This window comes from Neophocaena asiaeorientalis, unplaced genomic scaffold (genome assembly GCF_003031525.2).
Source record: "Neophocaena asiaeorientalis asiaeorientalis breed wild unplaced genomic scaffold, Neophocaena_asiaeorientalis_V1.1 scaffold43, whole genome shotgun sequence".
Lineage (NCBI taxonomy): Eukaryota > Metazoa > Chordata > Mammalia > Artiodactyla > Phocoenidae > Neophocaena > Neophocaena asiaeorientalis.
Genome location: NW_020173674.1, coordinates 7467982 through 7478445, shown reverse-complemented (window position 1 = coordinate 7478445; position 10464 = coordinate 7467982). Strand labels below are relative to the sequence as shown.

Sequence of the window (10464 nt, the reverse complement as noted above, 5' to 3'; positions counted from 1 at the left end):
CATCATGCCCATAGGTGGTGGTGGCATCATACCTGCAGCCAGGTGGAGACAAGGGTGAGGCCTCAGGGGAAGAGAGGGATTTGCAACAGAGCCCCCACTCACTCCCAGGCCTGGGAGGCGACACCCCAAAGTGAGCAAACGGCCAGGCTCCATTACCTTTTCCTTGATGCAGGCGATAGACCCCAGAGCCCACAGGCGTACTTCCCAGGTACTGATCTTGATGGAAGGAAAGAGCAGGAACTTAGCAGGACATTGGAACTGGCCGGGGAGGATGCCGCCCCACCAGCAGCTCAGCCGCACAGCTTGCAATCACTACCCGCACAAGAGCAGTTCTGGGACTCCGTCTCTAAGCAGCAGGCTTGTGCCTACCCCACACAGAAGTCCCTCCCTGAACCAGGATGGAACCTTCTTCCTGGCCTGGAGCCCAAGCCTTGGCAAGAGACTCAGTACCAACACCCGACCGCCCTGAGACCTGCTTCCAGTGTGCAGTGACGATACAAACCCTTGCTTATCCCAAAGCCCCAAGGTTTCTGGTCTGACACTTACTTACCCATTGGAGGAGGGCCATGGTGCCCAGGTGGGTGGGGGCCCTGGTTCATCGGTGGTGGCGGCGGCTGCATCCAAGGAGGAGGGGGTCCATTCGGGTTGTGCTGCATGGGATGTCCACCGTGCCCGCCCGTCAGGCTGGGTAACGGGTGTGGGAAGCTGTGCGGGCCACCTCCGGGCCCACCAGGGCCACCTCCGTGCATGCCATGGTAGGGCCGACTCTCTGACGGGCCAGAATTCATCCAGGGTGGGCGGCTCTGGGTAGTGGACATGAGAGACTACGTGAGAGCATTTCCCGCCAGCGTCCCTGCCTGCTCCCCCTGGTGGCAACACTGTTCTTTCGGCTATGCCACAGGACCAGGACACAAGGACAAGATCTTCCCCAAACTGAGAGGTCCCCAAACATTCCTGACGTCCCGAAAGAACAATGTTGCCGCCCATGTCCACCTGTTCTACCCAAAGCACCTGGCCACGTTCCCCCAGTCTCTTCAGAAGACAAGGGGGGCCAGGCTGTAAGAACCAGCCCTTGAAGCTCACCGGCGGAGGTGGATTGCTGGTGGGAGCAGCAGGCCGAGGTGCACTGGCCAGGGGTGTGGTGGCAGGCCCAGAGGTGGAGCCCACAGATGCGGGCACAGGTGCCTCCCCCAGTTCGGCCATGAGGGACAAGTATTCTTTATCCATCCGCGCTTTATCCTGAGCTGACTGAGGGTCACCAGGCCTGAAGGTGGGGTGGGGGACACAAAAAGAGAAAAGGAAAAAAACCTCCTTAAGATAGAAACCTTTACCCTGAGAAATTTACACAGAGAAAGTTCTGAGGAATTCAGAACTTCCTAACCCCTTCCTCAAAATAGTCTCATCAGCTCTTCAGTTCCATGCCCAGCTCTGCCACTGGGATTACATGTACCTCTGCCACAGCAGAGACCCCTAGGGCAAGAACAGAGGAGAGAGGAAGCACCAGACCAGAGCCAACCACGCCAGCCAGGAAAGCACAGGTTTTTCTACAATAGCAAGTTTCATCAATTTCTACATTCCAGGTCTGAAGGAAGGAACATCTATGCCAAGACCGAGCAACTGCCAGAACTTCCTTAACAAAGCTTTTTATATTTGCCACCCGAAGTAGAAAAACATTGCTATCAAATGCTGGTTTGCAACTGGTCGAAACTGCACAGGATTGCTGTCTTCTTATACCCACCTTAAGCAACAAATGGCAGTTAACATTAAGCCACCGTGAAAACACCTATACCCAGAAGGGAAGTTTTCCAGTTTCCCTGGGCTCAAGATAAGCAATAAAATAGGGATGTTTTGCATCAGCTGTTTCTAATCGTCCTGGGTTTTCAATCACACCATTACAGACCACACTCACAGAAAGAAAGCTTCTCTTGGGTCTGCAGATTAACAGGAACTGTCCTGTATACCACGGGCTACCAGGAAACCCTCACCTTTGGAATTTGCAATCGGAAGCAATGTGGCCAGCCCCTCCACACTTGGTACACACTGTGGTATTGGTAATGCTGCGGGTCTCCGAGCTCTGCCAGGGTCTTAAGATCCTGTTGACAGAAAAAAGTCACCTGAAGGGCTATGGCCAATCACCCTTCTCCCATAGGTTCTTCAGGTCTCTGTGCACTCCCCTCTAAACTAATCACATACACACCTGTTATCATCTTCCCGAAGGGTCCCATTCAAACGAGCCAACTCTCGAAGCTGCATCTTCCGTAGATCGTTCTGGTCCTCAGGAGTCTCGATACCCTGCTTCAGAATGTTTCTTATCTGGTGGAGATGCAACAGGCACAGTTATGTAAGTCCTGGGACACCACCTAGAATTCTGGCTAGAGGCTTCCTTTCTGGCTCCCTCACCTGTTCTACTGCTTTCTTCACATTCTCCATGGTATTGGCAGTAACCAGGGCATGAAGCGGCTCATCTTCTCCTGGCAGCATCTGGCCATCTTTGCGCCCGACTTTCCCTTCTTTCACAGAGCCCTTCCCCCGGATCATGATCTTGGCATTACACTCCTTCTCTATGTTCTTCAAGGTGTTCCCTCTGTCAAAGGCAGAAAAGACCACTATCATACCTGACACACAAATTCACACGCCAGAGTGGCTCGCTGGGCACTGGAAGGAAACCGTGAGTGCAGAGCATGGGGTTTTCCCACCAAGAGCTCCTCTAAGTTAAGGTCACAGACACAGCAATCCTCAAGATCTGACTTCCCTGCGGTGAAATGGGGAAGTTAAAGAGATTTTCTGACAAAAAGGCAGGCACTCAGCCAAAGTGAACATCCTACCAAAAACAGGAAGATAAGCCACCAGTAGCACCCAAATAGGCACGAGACAGACACATCTCCCCGGTCCTTAGGAGTTCCATATTCCACAGGGTAGTAGTTACTCACCTGGGCCCAATCAGCAGCCCCACAAAGTTGATTTCTGGATACTCATCTTGTGGAATCATTACTTTATCGCTCACACGTGTTGCTGGAGGTCTAAGAAAGAAAAGACTCATAGACTCTGCACACTTCCAAGATGACACAAATCGACAGCTCTTCTAGAACTAACCCGACACCGCTTGTTAATTACAGGTGACTGGGGGTAAGGAATAAGAGGTTAGTACCAAAATTGCTCTACCAGACCACACCTAATCTGCAGGTGTCCTTGTCCCAGATCACCTGGCCCCCACTTACTTGTAATCTGCAGGTGGCTTGAAATCAGGGTTGAGGGCAACCATTTCCGTGATGAGGTTATGCCGCTCCTCTTCAAGCTTTTTGCGGGTGCGGAACTCGCGAGTGTTAAGCCGCTTCCCCTCGCTATTGTAGATGGGCTCAGGGGAAGGGGACCTGTGGGAAACAGACCACCATCACTGTTCTGCCTTCACTTTTCTCTCATTCCCACACGGGCTAAAATAAGTCTTCCCCAGCCCCTCTGCCTCTCAGACCCTAACTCAACACTCTTCGGAGGAACCGACCATAACGTGTGCTATTCACGATCGTGTGGAATGAGGAGGTGGAAGCTGGCTTAGCATTAGGGGGACTGGGGTGTGTGTGAGAAAGAAAAAAGTAGTTTTGCTTCTAAAAGTGATGAGAGGAAAAAAAGTCTGTCCTTCTGGGGGAAATCTCTAGATTGTAAATGGCAAGGACAGTACCATCCTCGGGAGTCCTCTTGCCAGATACGACTTTGCTTTCATTTGAAAAAAAATTAACATTACAACTTTATGAACCACGGAAACCCCAAGTTTAGGTAAAACGTTAACTCTTGCAGAGCTCATGTCCTATCAGGAAGAGAGTCTACACCCCTACCACATAGTAAGTCTGAGCTCTTTAACCCAATGCAACTGGGACTCAAGGCTACTGCAGCTACTTGGCCCCCACAATGGAGAGAGATGGTTCAAGGCTTCGTCTCTGCTTTTCCTTCAATGGCCTGGCTGGCTGTGTCCAAGGCCCAGGAGTCAACCTGTTTTCTGGCTGTTCGAGGTTGGGGAGTCTGGGTAGAGAAAACGGTTAAATTGCTAAAGCAGCTTCTGTGAGAGGCTGCAAATGCAGATTTGGTCAAGTACTTGTCTAGGGTCTGAACCTGCAAACAGCAAGGGGAAAACCTATGATTCTCCACCAGAGTTTACAAGTCCAGAAAGCAGATTTTCTCTCTCTCTTTTTTTAAGGAGTAAAATGCTGTTGCTACAAGTAAAAAATAGTAATGATAAAATGGTCAGTTTACCACAGCTGGATTTTGCGGTAATTAAAAAAAAAAAAAAAGAAAAGTTACACTCCTAGAATTCTGAGTTAAGATTACAAAAAGGACCATAGCTTGATATTCTGAATGAAAATTTAGTAGCAGCTGCAAGAAGGGAAGAGACCATGTGGATCAGGTTATTTTAAAAACATCCTGAAAGTAGTCAAAGACTCCTATACCCTTGATTTAGTTGAGAGAACCTTGCCTAGTTGGAGAGCAAGGACTGAACTCGGCTGCTCCCACTGTCTTCAGCCTAAAGGGAACCATGTCATACCACGTTACACACACGATGGAATAAAAGGTCAGGTTTGTTCATGGCTAATGACGGCTAAATGACACCTCCGTTTCTAGCATTTGTATAAACTGTTAGCACAATCCAATAATAGTGAACAAAAACAAACATACCCCAGCTTATTAGACTATCATCTTACACATTTAAGTCTATAAGAGATTTTAAAGCATTTTTAACTGTGCAACTTGAGCAAAATCAAAATGGCATAAAGTGGCTTCATACTGAGAATACACCTTCTTAAGAAATAATCTTAGTAAGAAACTCATAGCATTTCCCTCCAACCTGGGTTCTTTCAAAGCAAAACCATAAGGCATTAATTAAGGCCTCTTTCAAACTGAATACAAGGGAGGAAAAAAAAACTCTGCTCTGTTTTTATTTCTAACATGTTTGACGTTTCTAATTCCCACCTCATTCATAGCTGTCTAGATTAAGCATTTCTGGCTAATCACCAGTTTTACCAGCACCAAATTGGTCATATAAAAGCCCCGCAACAGTGAACCTCTTTCCAAATTGTGGAAGTGAAAGGCAAAAGCCAATATTCTAGAGGTCAGATTGGCACAACTTCTTCGCTTTGAATAGGCACTGTATTATAGATCATCTAGTTTCTAATCCAAATTCTCCAGGAAGCAAAGGTTTGTTAAAAATTCAACTTTTTGAGGAATTGCCTGGTAACCTGTAGACATGTTATTAAAGGGAAAAAGGCCAAAAAGGCACTAACAGTTGTGGTCTACAACCTATAATTCAAATCTTAAAAAAAAAAGTCAAAATATAAAACATAATACAACCCTCCAACCAAAATCTACTGATGAAAAAATAATAAATTTAATTAAATAAAATTAAAAGCGTCAATATGGAGAAATAAGTTAATTTGTTTCCTGACAAAGGGCAGCAGAAAGATGCTTAAGTGAGTGGCTTCTAAAACCATTACATCATCTTCCCGATTTAACAAGTTATTACAATGGGTAACAAAAGCCAAAACACTACTTTTTTAAAGCGAAGTGTTTTGAACTATGCTGCATGCACTAAGAGAAATTTCACTGAGGGAGGCGTACTGCCCTTCTATTAAATGGACCACATTTTAGCCGCTCAAATATTAACCTGCCAATAAAATTCCTGTTTAAAAAGTTCATTTCCCTCAGACTTTTTACTTTTCAGAGGTGAGAGAAATTATAAACTGAAATGACAAGACCACAGCTGTTTGAAGACCACACTCCCTTAAAAAAAAAAAAAAAAAAGTAATTTAGGGTTGGTTGCTTGCCTTCCCCAACAGCTGAGAATATTCTGGCCCCTCCCAACACCCCCAGGCAATGGCCAAGGCTGAAAATTAACTGGCAGTGAAGGAAGTTGGTTAGAATCTTGTCTATTTTAAAACCATGTCAAAACCATGAGCAGGAGACTGCAGCAATGAGCTGACCAGAATGAATTTCTGGCCTTCTCAGATTCAGTGATGTTCAAAAATATTCTTATTCCCTACATTGTGTAGTACCTGTGAGGAAAACTTTACACCTGGGCTGTCAGCCAAAGCAGGTACTGAAACGGCTGGTTAACGGGCCACCTCACTGTCCCTACCGGTGGGTAAATCAGGTTAAAAATCTACATGCTTACCAAATGAAAACCGGTTGTCCGTTTTCCTGTAACTTTCGATTCTGCTAGTAATTAAATTTCATTCCAATTTTCTAACTGATGACTGACCATATATACTGCTAATTTACACTCTAGTTCCCAGAATGGTCACAGTACCAGTCTTCTTACTAGGATTTTATTGAACTGACACAACATGTTGCCACCAGTAAAACGTATTGAGAAAAAGGTAAAAGCGTTACTGTCAGCTGGTTAAAACTGTTTCCCAACCTGTCCTCAGGGTTAGGGGGGATGCCCAGGTCTCCTGTGCGCAGTTTACGAGTCAGGTCTTCTATCTGCAGTTGCACTGGAAGAAACCAGGTTAGGAAAGAAAAAAAAAGGATGGAAAAAAGACAATGTTACCAAAAAACATCTCAAATCTCAACAACAAGCATGAAGAACTCGGAGACTTTGAAAGGGACGACTGATCAGTGAACACATTGAGGCAAAAACCCCCAACCACCTATTGGCAGGAGTCCATTTACATCTATAAGTATCTTTCACTTCAAAATGGTTATCACTTAAGGAAGCAAGCAAACAATTTGTTGGAAGAGGGGTTAGCAGTATAGACTGTTCACTAAGGCTAACATCAAAGCAATTATTAGGAGGTGTCTCACCTTTCCCTCCCCACCAAGGCTTGCTATACAATTGGTACCCAGAACTAAACCACGTTATCACCAGTATCCTGTTCCCTCCAAATTACATTCTTGAGTGCAAGACTCTTAGAGTTTATTTTTCCTTCATTAAATATTAATCATAACCCAAAATGAGACTCAATTAACATGGGACAAGGAAAAACACCAGTTAAGCAAGATCATTTTCATTGATACCAGGCTTAAAATTCCTTAAATAAGACATTTAATAACCAATTCAACAATCTCATAAAAGTTTGTACATACTCTTTGTGTAAAACCAGATCCAAAGGATCTCCCAATACCTGTTGTTTTTTATTCAAATTTTATGACAATCCATATACCTTAATAAACCAGTAACCGTTAAGATGCAAGAAGTCTGTTTTTAGACTTGCTCCTTATGTGGGGAGTAAAAGTAGGGGTGCAGAGGATGAAAAGTGTGGGTCAAGGACAGTACGTGTGGCCCTCAGACCTTGACAAATGAGGCTGTATGTGAAAAAGAGAGATGAGGGTTTCACAAAAGTTCAGTGATTCCAGGGAAATATTACCCGGATGATTTCTCAAGATAAAGGCACTGCATAGCCAGACCACTTTCTTCGGCATGCTGAAAACCACCTGTTTCTTACCTTTGTAGCATCTGAGTGTTCTAAACACATACTTCTAAATAAGGTCAAGTTTTACTGGGTTCGGTTAAAGTTGAGTTTGCTCCAAGAATTAATGCATGTCTAACCCCAGACACTCTTCTAATTTTAAATACATCCTACAGGGATATATCACACAGCCACTCAAACTGAAGAAATGAAAATCCACATTAATATCAAGAGAAGATATTGGGGGCATTCTGTACAAGGCAGTATGTACCATGAAAGACAGAAATGCAGTAAGACACACATGGGCCCCTAAGCTCTTTTATGCCAGAAATGTTCTGACTTGGCAGTCAAGTATTAGCTCAACAGCTCAAGGTGAAAGTCACCTTCATGGAGATAGGCAGTCATCTTAACTGGACTGTAGGGGTGTGGGATCTGATCTGAGGAAATTGCTGGCACTTAAATCAAAAGGCTGCTATCTTCCTTGGAGCAGAGACCTACAGTAACCTAGAGCTTCTCTCTACTTTGATTATAGCTATAAACAGCCCTTAGGGCCCAGAGCATTAACTCCCTCCAAGGGAAGAGAGCGGGAGATGTAAAGAATGAGTTTGTTTTTCCCATTTTCTACATCTGCTTGCGTCCTTGGAATATCACTCCACTAGGAACATTTTCATAAGGTTATCAAGACCCAGACCAGTCAAATATGAGACATAAAGGGATGGGTGGGAGTAGGTTGAACAGTGGGGAGAGAATTATTAGTATTGTAAAAAAGAGATAGACAATTCCAACACCTCAAAATTCTCAGCAATCTAGAAACACAAGAGATTAAGATCCTCAAGAACAACGGCCTTGAAGTTTTTTTATTCGTGAAGGCCACAACCTCACCGGTCTAGGAGGCGTCTGCCCTGATTTACTCCAAAGGGGATGTTTACTTGGTTAGTAAGAAACATTTATCAAGTGAACTATTTTGAGACACCTGCACAAGTACATAAATAAAGGTAAAACTTGCATTAATAACCTTGTAGTTAAAAAAAAGGTAATTTTGAGGTTAATTTCATTTCTACTGTGGACATTCTTACTTCTCAAAATTTCTCAACAGTTAAGATACTTTATCCTAACCACCTCATTATTCCATATCCAAGCAGTATCCCTTTCCCTGCAGAGTTCTTTAGTAGTAAACACAAGAGCCCTCATTTCAAGACAGCTCTCCACAAAAGACCAAACCAGAAAAGATGCTAAAGGAAAGGTTAAATTCAACAAGATGGTAAAAGAGGGGTGCACTGTCAACACACTTTCAGAACCACTTTTTGGTTAAACTGAGCTTTTTTTTCCCTTTTAGAAAGTACCTATAAAAAATAAAAGACCACATTTTAGGGAAAGGAGGAATATGAAATTACGGTGAAAGACCATGCTGTTAAAAAGGTACTTGGTTTACGATACCTGCAGTGTTCTCCACTGGGGCCGTGTCCAGAGAGGCATAAAACACTCACCTCATCAACTGGTAATGAACAGCAGCTGAAAAGGGTGGGGTGGGGTGCTGGACTGGGGACTATTCTCACTCCTAAGTGGGCCCCTCTACCCTCCTGGCACTCATGGAGAACACTGCTGTTACCAACAGACCAAAACAAGGAGCTACAAATGCAGGACTCACAGAGCAAAACCTGATACATTGTACCAAAGTCGCAAGTACACCTGACCATACCTCCTCTCAAAAAAAGAGAAAACTTTAAAGTCCCAAACTTTCAACAGATAAAATGTTGCTCAGAATAGTAACAATCCGAAAATGCATTTGGGTGCAGAACGTGTATTTACCTATATAAGCTCTTTCTTGTTCCCGAGTAAGTCCAGGGGGGATAACTGTAGGCATTCCTGGAATCACCGTCTTCTGTTCCATTGTGTCTTGGTTCCAGCGGCTCCTCTTCCGCTTCTTACTGGGAAAGTCTAAAAGAAATAAAGTTCATCAGATGCAAATATAAACTAGCAGAGAAAGTAGCAACAGAAGTTCGGCATGCTTGTGATTACACACAACCTCAGCAGACTGTGAAACTGAGAGCTTGACCTAAAACGGAAATGGCAAAGAATGGAAGACAAACCTGAGAAGTCAAGAGACATGGCCACTAGAAGGGGACCTGGACCTGGGTCTGAAAAGTTAACATTTCACATTTATAATTTTTGCCCACAGAAATTCTGTGAAGTACGTAAACAAGGTAACGAATCTCAATGCATAAAGTTTCAAGTAGTAAAATAAACTATTGAGAAGATAATATACTACGTGGTTGTCCATAAACACCTTAACAGCCCCAGAGAAGATAAGAGTAGACTAAACACTCAGACAAGCCTGTAAAGCAATATTGGGACCTGCTGGCTCCTCCCACCTCCCCATCAGCCACCTGTCTAAGGGGGCCAAAACACAACTAAACCTATAGCTACTAACTGAAAAAACTGGATTCTTCTGCAAGATCACTTTTTTCTCAGAAATTTCTCAGAAATCAGCATTCAATTTTCCTGGCCAGTTGGACATTTAATGTCTAAAACATGCATCAAAAGCTCAACAAAGAACAAGCTATACAAAAACAGCCAAATCCTCCTCCTCCAGTACACAGGCAGAAACTCCCTAGCATTCGGTACACAAAAGTGTTCTTCTCAGGTGCCAGACCCAGGGGGAACGCCTCAAGAGGAGAAGACACGTCACATTTCTTAGGTAGACAAAGGGAGATTAGGAAACAAACAGAATTTCCTCCCCCAAAAACAGCCACAAAAAAATCGGACCCAACCATCCTCTTAAGACTTTCAACCTCTTTGGCTCTCTGTAGGGAAAACCCTGCCTTACTGTAGCAGTCGAGGAGCTACTCTGGGTACTTTTCTCCCTTTAGGACTCTTCTACAACCAGGAAAAGGACGCTCCACGTCATCAACTGACCCTTCCACACCCTCCAGACTTGCACACCCAACACCCCATTCACTCACTCGACCCCCTCCACACCTCTCCCCTACACCAGGATGGAGAGCAACAGAGGGTCCCCCCACCTAGGCTTTCAGGCTGGCCGCAAAGCCCGGCCGCCACACTGCGCCTG

At 44.6% G+C, this 10464-nt stretch overlaps 1 protein-coding gene across 14 annotated transcripts in view; it reads right to left on the bottom strand.

Annotated features, from left to right (window-relative positions):
• Positions 1 to 9334, bottom strand: part of SF1 (splicing factor 1) — an 11844-nt gene extending 2510 nt beyond the window's left edge. For 3 of the 14 annotated variants that reach the window (XM_024748754.1, XM_024748756.1, XM_024748752.1), the window contains exons 1-11: positions 9204 to 9328; positions 6404 to 6479; positions 3219 to 3371; positions 2931 to 3020; positions 2401 to 2584; positions 2198 to 2313; positions 1986 to 2093; positions 1084 to 1264; positions 547 to 824; positions 157 to 216; positions 5 to 32 (exon numbers count right to left, since the gene is read on the bottom strand). In XM_024748754.1, the coding sequence (XP_024604522.1) occupies positions 5 to 32; positions 157 to 216; positions 547 to 824; positions 1084 to 1264; positions 1986 to 2093; positions 2198 to 2313; positions 2401 to 2584; positions 2931 to 3020; positions 3219 to 3371; positions 6404 to 6479; positions 9204 to 9285 (1356 nt within the window). In that variant the 5' untranslated portion in view covers positions 9286 to 9328. Of the gene's footprint in view, positions 1 to 4; positions 33 to 156; positions 217 to 546; positions 825 to 1083; positions 1265 to 1985; positions 2094 to 2197; positions 2314 to 2400; positions 2585 to 2930; positions 3021 to 3218; positions 3372 to 6403; positions 6480 to 9203 lie in introns of all 14 variants that reach the window. The other 11 variants (XM_024748750.1, XM_024748760.1, XM_024748749.1 and 8 more) reach the window with 7 other exon arrangements.
• Positions 9335 to 10464: the final 1130 nt, after the last annotated feature.